Raw genomic sequence first — 12246 nt, 5'->3', positions numbered from 1 at the left:
ATTTGACATGGTTCGGTTTGGTTTAGTTTGACACTAAAATCAAATCAAATTAAAAATTTTGGTCGGAAATTTTTCCAGATCGAATTGGACCGTTAAATTTTAAATCACCAGATCAAATCCGATCAAACCGTTCTATAACGATCTGGTCTGGTCTGGTCTATTGTTTTTTATTTTTACATTTTTTTCTAATTATATACAAATATTTCGCACCTATAATTACCATATAATAATTTGCAATTAGTTAATTGCATCAACATCATTCAAGTATATATTACTATAAAAAATAACAATATGTTAAAGTATTTAAGTAGCAACCTATAATTTTATTTTAAAAAATTATGATTTTCAATCATAGTACAATTTGCTATCTGGTCTTGTCTGAAAAATAAAAATCAAAACCAAACCGTAAAGAATCAGACTAGAACGTTTAGACCGAAAAGTAGACCAAATACTAAAACTACTGTTTGATCCGGTTTGATTTGCAATTTAGACCAAACTTTATTTAGCCCTACTAGAAATAATAAAGCAAAAAAAATTGAGTCTTGAAAAGTAGAAAGATTTAAACAATTAAGCAATTTTAACGGAAAAAAAAAAGAGTTTCGGGTAAACTTAATTTCAAAAATAAGCGCTTTTATGTCCGAGCCTAAGGTTATTTATGTTTGTAGTTATTAACTACGAACAAAAAAATTAGTCAAAAAAAGTTAATCGCAGTTTAGTGACTGTAAACAAAAGGAAGGCAATGTCATAACGTTAGAAGCGGAAGTCATGTTTGTTCTCAGTCAGTAACTGTGAACACAATGTTTTTGTTTTTTCGGTTCCTTCTAACGTTATGACATTGTCTTACTTTTGTTAGCAGTTATTAAGTGCGAACAAACAATTTTGACTCTTTTTACCAATTTTTTTGTTCGCGATTATTAACTGCGAACATATCTAACCTAGGCTCGGACATAAAAATGCTTATTTTTGGAATTAAGTTTATCCGAAGCTTTTTTTATCTTTTGTTAAAATTGTGTTTCAAATTTTCTGAAAAGTAAAGACAGATTTCAAGACTCTTAATATGAGACAATGCCAAGATATTTTTTTATTTTGAATTACCGGTTCTTGAAATGAAGTGCAAAAAAAACAAAATCTAATTAAAACAAAAGCAAAATCAAACCCTAATTTTATGATCGAAGAATACAATTAATTTTGTGTATCGATTGATGCATTCTAATTGCTAATCTAAACTTTGATTTCTACTTCGTTTATTTCTAGCAAAAACATTAACAATTCATCTGATTGTTGATATATTAATAATATAAGTAAGTTTTAGCGTAAATTTTTAATTTTCATAAAATTTGTTATATTATTTGAATTATAATAAATTTGTTATATTATTTCCATTATAATAAATCTCTCTTTGTATTTTCCTACACAACTTTTCGGTATCACTAATTACATTTTTACAATTCTTACTAATTTACTACTATCTTACTAATTTACTACTATCGCTCATTTGATTTTTATATATTTATCAATGCATATGTTTAATTATAAATATCTCAAAAATTTTAATTTTAAAATATTATAATTAATAAAATATATTTTAAAACAAATCAAAAAAGATTTCACTTGCCTATATTTTAACTTATTAATTAAGAATATAATATAAATTAAAAATGATTAATAAATATTATGAAAACTATTCTTATAATAACTTTGGTCTATGACTATTTTACCAAAGTCAAATATATCAACCACAATATGAGGCATTGAGGCCTCTAAATCTTGCACAAATGGGCAACAATTCAATAATAAACAGGTAAACAAATAAATAAACAATTAGATATTGTGGAGCAAGTACTATTTTCTATTGCAGAGGTTATGCATTCAATTCTCACTTAACCCCCTTCTGTTATCCTACCTTATAATCAAAATAAATAAATATAATAATAAATAAATAAAGACCAGTAAGAAAAGAAAAAAAGACCGATACATCTTCCATTTTACAAGTTCACCTTTACACTTTACGACTTCACAAATCTCGTGTACACTAGAGCATTCGCTAACACGAATCTTTTCTATGAACTGAATTGTACATAAATACTAATCTACAACATCAATCTCGACTTCTGCCTTGACGACCTTGATCTCGTGAATGGAACTATCTTCGTTTCTTATCTTCCTTTTGCCTCTCGAGAGAAACCGGTGCCGCGGGAATACTGTACCACCACTCTCTCAACCGCCTCTCAAATCTCTCGGTGCTTGTTCTCCTTGGAGGAGAATACCTTGTGAAAGCTTCTAGAAAGCTCAACATTATTACGTACTTTGTCGGTACAAATGCCAAACTCAAAGCCACGATCGAAAGCAAAATTACGCATTTTGTGCTTGCCTATCATTCATAATAATCAACATCAAAAACAACTTACATGAAACATGACCATCTATGGAAAGAGGTCACTATAAAGGAAACGACATTGATTCAAAATTGAATTTCACGTATATGTATCTATCCGATTTCTCATATGTTGATTAACTTTAAGGGTTATTGGTAATATTTTGACTAAAACGAGAAAAATCTATAAACAAAGAAATCGAATTATATCTCGCAATATACCTAGTTATATAGTTTTGAAGTTGTAGGAATACTTTATTTAGGTTTGGGCACATTAACATGATAATTTAAGGCGGTGTCACATGATTCGCTAATCACATCGTGAATCATAAAAAGCGAATTAAGGTCGATTTTAGGTTATTTTTGAACCATTTTGAGCGAATCGCAAATTCAAAAGGCAAACTAACTAGCAAATTATGTTTCACTGATTTAGGGTTTATCATCATCATACCTTATATATCCCACTCAACGAATCTATGATTAGGATTTGGGGAGGATAGATTGAATGATGGCAGACCATACCCTTATCAAAAAGAGATAAATATTGCGGCAAGAAAAGAATCACACAATACGGAAGTAAAGGAACAATAACTAGAGATCAGCACCTGTGGGGATATGGATAATAGCAAGGCACGAAGCTTGAGAAGAACGATATTTCCACATTGGATGAACTCTTCAGCTAACGAAATCGCATTCTGCACTGCCAACAGCTGCTCCATAGCATTTTTTGCTGGTGGAGTTATAACTTTGACCTCTACAACAGGTCGGCCTTGGCTAAACCAAAGTGTCATAAGCATAAAGATGGCAATGAAGATCAGCGGCAAGACAAAAATGTAAACATGCCATCCCCTGCAAAATTGTATTAAAAAGGTTACTAATAATCAACATTCAAGAACTCTCGACCGGCCGAAATTCGTCCTGAAGTAAAACATGTGCAATGGACTAGTTCCAAAATGACTTGCCTGAAAATAACGTACGTAAGTATCACACAGAAAACCGTGGACTTCAAAGGCTCCTCCCAAAAAGCTAAGGAAACAATACATTTGACAGTTTCTATAACTGGAAAGAGCAGCTCCTGAAATGAGAGTAAAGATTATATGTCATTATTCAGAGACATGTCTAGGAAAAGAAAAAGAAAACTGGTTAGATAGTAGAATATAAAGAAAGCTGATAAATCCAAACAATAGCACGCAACTGATTAAAAGGTTTGCAGCTTGTCCCCATCCCCACCCCATTTTTTTGCACTTCTATCTCATATGCAGATGTTACTAAACACACACACACACACAATGAACCAAAGAAACAAGCAACTATTATGGATCGAAATAGCCAGAGATTATTAAGATCTGTATTGGACAGAATCAGTTATGAGTTGTGACGTGTAGAATAAATCGATAGTAAGATGTAGTTGAATCATCACATCATCATACCCTTTGTATCCCCCAATCATAGAAACTATGATTAGGGTCTGGGGAGGAATGAAACATGTCAAACTATACCAATAAAGGAAGATGCGGCCCAAGAATCCCTTGGTTCAAGAAAGACGAGCAAAGAGAATCAAAGAAAAACAAGACAAGACAAAACAATGCAAGATATATATTAAGGCTAATAACATGACTAAAAAAAAGCAGTTATAAAGGCCAAAACAATAAATAAGGCATAGATGACATAGGTATAGGCGTAGGTGACTATCTAAGATATAGGGCAAAAATACGATGTCTCCAACTAGTTTAATTCTTAGTCAAGTCCTCCGAGAGGTGCAACCATAGTGCAAATATACGGTTGTGGTCACGGTCGCGAAACAAATTTCACAGCCAATCCGGATGATTTGGTGGCCAATGCGTCCTAAGTCACAGTAAACTCAAAAATCTTTACAATACAGTCACGATACGGTAAGACGGCCTTGTTTTTGCACTATGGGTGCAACTCACTCATGTCCTTCCTAATTTTCTCTTCCAACCTAAAATGATTACAATACAATGAGATAGTGGTCAAGTAGGTCTTTCTAAATGAGTCAAGAAACTCATCCCAATTCTATTACAATGACTGAATGAATGTTTCCCAGTATGAAACATGTTATTTAACAATACCAATAACTAGTACTTAATGTATCCAATAACATCACTTGCTAGATCAATATCTGTTGGAAAATAATATAAAAAATACCTTCATTACTGCTACATTGGTATCAATACCATCAACTTTTACTCCATCAACTGTTTCCTGAGCTAGGACCACTTTCTCATAACTACTTCTAGATTCATTAACAGCCTTCTCCAAGGGAGTTGTATCCCCAACGGCTATCTCACCGACAAAAAGTACACGATCACTATCTTCACAGGACCCAAATCCAAAGCCTAAGCTAGAGGCAATGGCTAAAGCTGAACTGGAATACAAGCCACGTCGCCGAGGACTATTAGTCCTTTGCATTTCCCTTGATGTTGACATTTTAGCTAAAGTTTCAAGTATCATATCACCACCGGGGATTTGATCACAAAGATTGAAAAGCAAAAGAGCTTCACAACAAAATGGACCTAATGAGCTCATATCATTTATGGCCTGTAACCGAACGATCCCAAGTACAGCTTTCAGAAGTGCTTCTTCACGTCCATTCCCAACTAGATTGTATTCGCGAATAAATTTATGAGCAAGTAAAATCTCTTGTATGATAGCCAACCAATAGTCACGTCGACTATGGCCTTTAAGCTCAGGAAATTCGATTGTTACAGGTTCAGATCTGAGGGATACACAACAATAGTCGATTAGTTGACCAACTGATCCAAAGTTAACAAGACAGAAATGTTAGCATTTCAGAAACAAGATAGTAGTCCGATGACACTTAACGAGAACATTCCTGTAAAACAAGCACAAGTAGGTAAAAAAAACTCAGGACATTTGTAAGAAATGGTCTTACAAGGAAATAGACTTGTAAGCAACAGCCTTATCAAAGAGTCTTGTACCCCATGGACCAGTCAGTTCTGGTTTGACAATCTGCTTTAAATCATCTGCTAGATCATAACGTGTTGCTTTATCATAAGATACTACTTTAAGTGGCTCAAAGTACAGTGCATGATCAGTAAGGACTAGTCTCCCTGCATTAGATGAAAATAGCAGAAAGTGAAAAAAATGGAGTACGCACATATACCTTAACACCTTGTAATAAAAATCAACATTTGAATCTCCTCAGATAAGAAAGATAACAACAAAGCACACAAATTTTCAAAATCAAAATAACTTACCAGGCCAGGTAGAAATTCCAAGATGCTGAAGAACTGGTTGGGTTGTCACTGTGCCATCCACTTCCACAATCTTTTCCCTTCTACCTGATCGTAGTTCGGATAGCAATGACGAATCAGATTGGCTCTTCAATTTCTTTATAAACCTGAAATTAATGAGTACTAATTAAAAACATCATCCTCAACTTCTAACATAATTTTTTATAAAGAAAAAAATGATTAATGAACCCTGGAAAGTTCAGCTATGTAACTACATCAATATATTCCAATATCTTCTAACTTAGCCCATAATGAGGCTAAAAATTTTTCCTTATCCCAAATAATATCTAAAGACAAGAATGATCATTAAACCAACACTTTTATATGCGTTAGAATGTTAAGTGGAAGTTTTCGTAAAAACCTTAAAAATATGGTTGCAATTTAGTGTATGTGCAATATTATACACTACGATTAAGAGTGGGGCAGCATATATTATAGACTAAATAAGAGATAATTATTTATGTTGGTTAAAAATCAGAAAAGCAAAATATTGGAACTTTGAGGTGTTGGTAAGAAGAAGAGGTAGATCCAAGATGATGTGGACAATAGGAGTGAAGAATGACATAAAAAATCAGAATTTGTATGACCATATAATAACAAACTAGAAGGAATGGGGGAGAAGAATATATAGACAATCATTGGCACTGATCATCTTAGTTGAAAATTAATATTGTATGTGGAATAAAGTATAATCTTTGATCGCAACGATTTCCCACGTTAATTTGTGTTGGTTCATATAGTCCAGGGTCAACCCCACATTGTTGTGATAATAAATGCTTTGGAATTGTTGTCGTTGTATATCTTGAATAATTATTAGCTAAATAAAACAATAAATATGGTTTTTCTGTAACTACATTAAAAAAACTTTCCAGGAAAGTAAACTTGTTTTGCTTGAAACTCATGCCAATTTAAAGATTTTAACAAAGTTACAAGCTTCAACTACTTTGCATTTAGAAAGCCCTGTGGTAAGCCGAGAAGGTATGGTCTTCCACTAATATAAAAATTAATACTACAACATACAAATAGAAAGAAGTCAAAAAGAATGATCAAAGGAATCAACAGTAGTTGCTGGCTTGTAGCAGTTGTTGATCAGTGGAGGAAAATAGCGTGAATCCTAGAAACATTTTAAAACATGATGCTTGTCACTACAACGATATGGATATTGAATAACTGCAATCACCTAAGATGAATGTTAAGATATTTAAACTGTAAATATAATATGTACATTGCAAGAAATGAAGTCACAATAAAGATACCTTTCTAAACCGATAAGATACTTCTCATAGATACTATACTGAAGGCGACCACCAGTTGAAGCAGTAAGCACCTGAAATAAGTTTTTACTTATGACTACATTTGCAATTATAGGAACTGCAGGTGCTATTCGAGAAAAGGCTTCCAGTCCAACAGTAGCATCGTCGTACACCTGCAACATTTGTTAAACAACGAAAATGCATGAGCATGAAGGCAGTAGGCATCAAGGTTCCTCGACTACAACAATTTCCTCCAAAAGCAAGTTCATGCATTTTATTTTGTGAAATATCAACTTTTCACGCTTAAGATCAAACATAATAAAATATGAATCATTATTCAATCTATAAGGATATATCTTCCATATGGAGGACCAGCAGGAGTCAAGAACGCTGTAGTGCTAAAGTTCTGTGAATGATGCATACTCAGTTGTCCTATAGATGAAGATAAAAAGGGGCACATGGCCTGAAAATGTAAATTTGATGGAGCAGAGAGCCATGTGCATAATTTATTATATTTCAGACTCGTTTAAGTTTAATTATGATGATCAACATGAATGAAAGCACCACGTACATAACACTTATCCTGTTCATTATCTCTACATAGTACATAGTTTAGCTGCTTTTTGATTGCACTGTAATTGTCTTTGAGAATTTTATCATAGAAGTGCACCAATTCTATAATTGACAAATGTTTAGGGTTATTTTGAAAAATTTCGTATGATGGAAGGACATTATTTTCTCTCCCTTCATTGTCCACCAAATAGCAAGTAAATCTTGTCCATAACATACATAACCCTTGCATCTCCTTTTTTAAAGGTGTAGTGCAGAGAAGCATGGCTAAAAAACTTTTTTAAAGGGGAAAATTAAGTGATGGTGTGCTGGAGGTACACCATGCAATGCTTATCAAATCTCCTTGGTGCCTCAAGCAATCTAGCAATCCTCTTAAGGCGAGAGCTTTTATGCGGAGTTTGATGTTGGATAAAAATTAACACTTAACACTAACAATATGCATGTTGTGTGTCTTCCTTCATGATGAGACAGAATTTAATAACTGTATATTGTATAAGGCAAAATGCAGAGTTCAGGGTTTCCAGCATACTTTTTGAAGATTCTGCAAGCTCATTTTATGGCTTCTAAAAGGTGAAAGGAGAAAAACCTGTGGTCTAACGCTTTTGTAGCAATTTTTGTAGTGCCTTCTGTTAGATCGGAATGTTTGAATTTAATCACATATCATTTTAATTAGTAATTGTCAAGGGAGAAATTATTTTACATCTTTGTAGGACAGGTAAGTTAAAACAGAACTAATTCAGCAAGGAAATCAAAAGTATTGGAGTAGATATGTTAATCGATGTTATTCTGAGGCCAGCTTGTCCTCCAAGCCATACTTTCTAACTATTATTAATCTAATATATAAAAAAGAAAATTAGATTTATAAAACTCACAGCAAGCAAGGGTTCGCTGGCAGCAGCAGGACTCTCCCAAGCAAGCATCATATCAAATGTCAAGCGACGAAATTTTTTATCCGACAAGTAACCAGCCAGTTGCATAGATAGGGTAAGTGCCCTAAAGCAACAATACTCAAGAAAGTTTCTAGCATAAGAAGCATCTCTAACATTATCTGAAGCCACTGAATCAAAATCTTCTTTAAGGTCACTTGTTGAAATCTCAAGGATCCTGCATAGCAAGGCACAAGAAAGACAACTTAAGAAGCTATTGAATTAACTTATTAAACAGATATTTTCTCATAGGTCAATGACAGCAAGCGATCAATTTCATGTCATATTGGTATAAATGCTTCACAAATGAAGCATTCAAAGCACAGAATTGAATATTTTCGTCTCAATCACCAAGCTGGACAAAACAAAACAAAATCACGAGGGCATATGAGATCAAACCAAATACAGCAGGAGAATTTAGTATAGCACCGAGACATATCATATTACAAAATCCATCCGTTACGAGTCATAGTCTATGATATATATAAAGATGAAAGAGAGAATAGTTAATCACTCCTCATAGAGAAAAATACCAAAACTTCAATCCAATTTAACTACAGTTGGCTACAAGAACAATAAATTTTCACTCCTGTTGACATCCACCAAAGTCTTATTCCTCTGCTTAGCGCTATAACTATCTAGATATTACAAGTGATAAAGGTTTTATTGATATTCTAGGCCATAGCAGTATGTTGAATATCGAGGCACCACCAAAACTCGAAATTTAAAATTTTTGTTGGGACAAAAATTAAATTAGTACCAGCGGCCATACTAACAATTTGCCCGCCCCCCCCCCCCCCCCCCTCCACTATGAGTAGAATAGTTGAGTCTACCTCACTTGTAACCATGCTGTCAAAATTCCAAAAAAATATTCGATTAAAGTAAACAAGGTCTTCTCCATGAATATATATAGTTTAAGGTCCCATTCCACCATAGTGCGAAAACAGGTTCGCAACTTTGCATCACATTGGCTTTGTAAAGGTTTTCACAAAAAAAGACGAACAAATATTCCCGCGCTGTAAAGGTGTAAAAAACCGCGTATTGGGCCCACTAAGGAATATCTCACACTTTTGACTGATTTTATTAATGAATTAACAATAACCTGGTCAAGATTTATTGGAGGACTTAGAAATTTGGTAATAAAGCCTCATGTATGTATTGGAAAATGGGCCATCAAGGAGGCGATATGGCATTCTTAAGGACAAACTTTAGCCAACTCAAACCCTCATATGGATATTACGAAAAAGATCTATTGATCTGATAGGAAACTAGCTTTAGTACCAAAAAAACAACAGCAATACATTCAAACATGTTTGCAATGGCAATCATGGTAATGGTAGCTCAATTCTGATTTGCTGCAATGTGGCATAAAGAGTTGCAATTTACAGCATGATTTTCATGCAAGCCATATCAACTGAATGAACTTTCGATTGGCGAGCATCAATTTATATGGCACAGTCAAAAACCAATACATCAGGCTATATACCACATGCTGACAATACCTTCTGTTTCTGTACCAAGGGGGTGATGAGAAGTCAAAGGCAAATTTTGCTTTTCCAGATAAGTTAGTACAGCTAGAGTGGAAAGCTTGACAACAAAGAAAACTTGGATAATCAAGCTCATGCTATTGAGAGTTTCTTTGTCATTAAAGTAGCCATTTTCTTTTACTGTTCAAATTTGGATCATACTATTTCAACAATTAAAATTACAGGGCTGCACGTTGTAATGCCTCCCTATTCTCTAAAATGTTAATTTCCAAAAATTTGCAACTTTTGATCTAGTTAAAGGTACAGTTAATTCTGGCTATGGTGCTTCTTCTTATCTACAATGCTAACTTGGCCTCGACATCAAGCAATATCTTTACACAAATTCTTGTGAGAGACCATTTCTAATTGGGCTGGCCTACTATATATGTTTTAAAATATTATAAATACGCATTAAGAATAATGTGAGTAGACGTTTAAGATATTGAAATTAGGCATTAAGAATACGATACGTAAGCATTAAGGATAATGTAAGTAGGCATTAAGAATACGATAAGTGGGTATTAATCTTTAATGGGCTAGACATGAAATATGTCTCTCAAAGAGACGGTGTCTCAAGAAACTAGCTGATATCTTTGTTCTTTTGACATTTAAGTATAAAAATTAAGAAATCAGGACAAACAAATATGGATAAGGGCTAACAAGATCATTTCAATGTGATAAAGTTCAAATAAATGCTAATAAAAAAAATCTCAGACTGTAAAAGAATAAGGTGAGAAAAAGAATCTTAAGATATGATATATACTCGAAAGCAATAAAACCTCCGTGTACCACAACCGAACAGTTCAAGCCCTTTAATAGTGGCCTACAAGCCCCTTTTAAGATGACCAATTCAGTAATCTACATCTTGTATTTGTTTTCCCATTTGGTATTACATCAACTACCAAGGTGCCCAACCTCTAAAACTCACATCAATCCAACAATCAAGAAGTAGCATAGCTTACAGATGATCTTCTGGTGGGCCAAATACACATTGTGTTCATTACACCATCCAGAGTGGTGCTAACATATTGTTTGAAATTAATAATTATACAATGCCCATGAACTCCATTGTTAGCAAAGTACAATCACTTAAGCAGAATCAAGATGCAGTCATAAGCTCATCCACTATATAACAATCAAATTCAAAAGTAATCCATACTAATTTCTTGATCAAGTAAAGAGGGCCGAAAATTTCAATATCAACATTACAAAAAGACTTTTAGGGGCCGACCTTCCCCCCACTAATAGCTCCGCCACTAAGACCAAGTGAAACCCATGTCTTAATACTTATTTATGTGTTCCAGCAATATCAATCAAAATGAAAATCAAAAAAGAGGGAAAATAACAAAACTATTGAATGATAAATGATGCAGAAAAAGAATAATAATAGGAAAATTAATACATGAGCATAAAATTGTTACCTTGAGCATCTCCTAGTAACTACATTAGCAACAGGAGAAAGCTCAGAAATCCAATTATTTCCTCCAGAAGATGAATTCTCAAATTCCTCAATCTCCTCCTTAAACGAATCACGAGTACCAGTTAACCATTTAAATGACCCATCTCTCATGAAATCCTCCAGTATATTTCTGCTTTTGTTCAACATTGCCATCTTTTTCTGGTAATTTTCGGCAAAATTCACTCTAAAAGTACTCAAAATCCTTATAAAACTTGGCAAAAACAGTTTCCACTAGAAATCATAAACAACAACATCACACTTAATAACAAGAACCCAAATGTTTGATTAACAATACCCATAAATCAAATTACGATAATCCCCAGGAAACTTCATGATTCGAACCCTTTAACTCGAAATTTGCAGGTAATCAGATTGGGGATGCAAATTATAGGGAATCCTTAGCAATTTATTCGATAATACAAAATTCGAAACGCCTGAAGATGGGAATTCGCAGCGGTGAATTGAAATCCAAGCACGGAAGGTAGCAGTATCTGTATGCATCAAGTTTAGGCAGTAATTTTGAGAGAATCGTATTCAATAATACTACATAATAAAAAAAATAATATTCGGTCATTCTTGTTTTGATGTTAGACCATCACCATCTTTTTTCTTCACTAAAATTTAAATTTTTAATAAAAAAAATTATTTTTTATGTATTTTCTCTCCTTTTGTTATGGAATTGTTTGGAAATTAGTTTTTTTTAAATTCATTCGATAATTAACTATTTTCGAGTTTAGTTTGCTTGTTTATCCATTAAATAAAATTGTCATTTTCAACTAGTCATTAACCAAGCGATTGAACCAAATGTTTGCTAAAATAGACATATATACTAACAATATTTCGACCAATAAGTCAAAAATCAA

General features: G+C 33.4%; 1 protein-coding gene across 1 annotated transcript; it reads right to left on the bottom strand.

Moving 5' to 3' along the window:
* Window positions 1-1828: 1828 nt before the first annotated feature.
* On the bottom strand, window positions 1829-11966 carry LOC130799964 (uncharacterized). The gene is made up of 9 exons (XM_057663274.1): window positions 11346-11966; window positions 8345-8576; window positions 6906-7075; window positions 5614-5756; window positions 5289-5466; window positions 4541-5111; window positions 3337-3449; window positions 2980-3223; window positions 1829-2371 (listed from the first exon to the last, which is right to left on the bottom strand). The coding sequence occupies exons 1-9, from the start codon at window positions 11534-11536 to the stop codon at window positions 2144-2146; spliced, it is 2070 nt and encodes a 689-aa protein (XP_057519257.1). The 5' UTR covers window positions 11537-11966; the 3' UTR covers window positions 1829-2143.
* Between the last annotated feature and the right edge of the window lie 280 nt (window positions 11967-12246).

This window comes from Amaranthus tricolor, chromosome 14, assembly GCF_026212465.1.
Source record: "Amaranthus tricolor cultivar Red isolate AtriRed21 chromosome 14, ASM2621246v1, whole genome shotgun sequence".
NCBI lineage: Eukaryota > Viridiplantae > Streptophyta > Magnoliopsida > Caryophyllales > Amaranthaceae > Amaranthus > Amaranthus tricolor.
This window is presented reverse-complemented; position numbering and strand designations above follow the sequence as displayed.

Coding starts and splice junctions, on each gene's coding strand:
- LOC130799964 (XM_057663274.1), bottom strand. CDS start 11,536: ATGGCAATGTTGAACAAAAGCAGAAATATACTGGAGGATTTCATGAGA. Junction 8,577..11,345: donor GTTACTAGGAGATGCTCAAG/GTAACAATTTTA, acceptor CTTGCTATGCAG/GATCCTTGAGATTTCAACAA. Junction 5,112..5,288: donor GCTTACAAGTCTATTTCCTT/GTAAGACCATTT, acceptor TGTATCCCTCAG/ATCTGAACCTGTAACAATCG.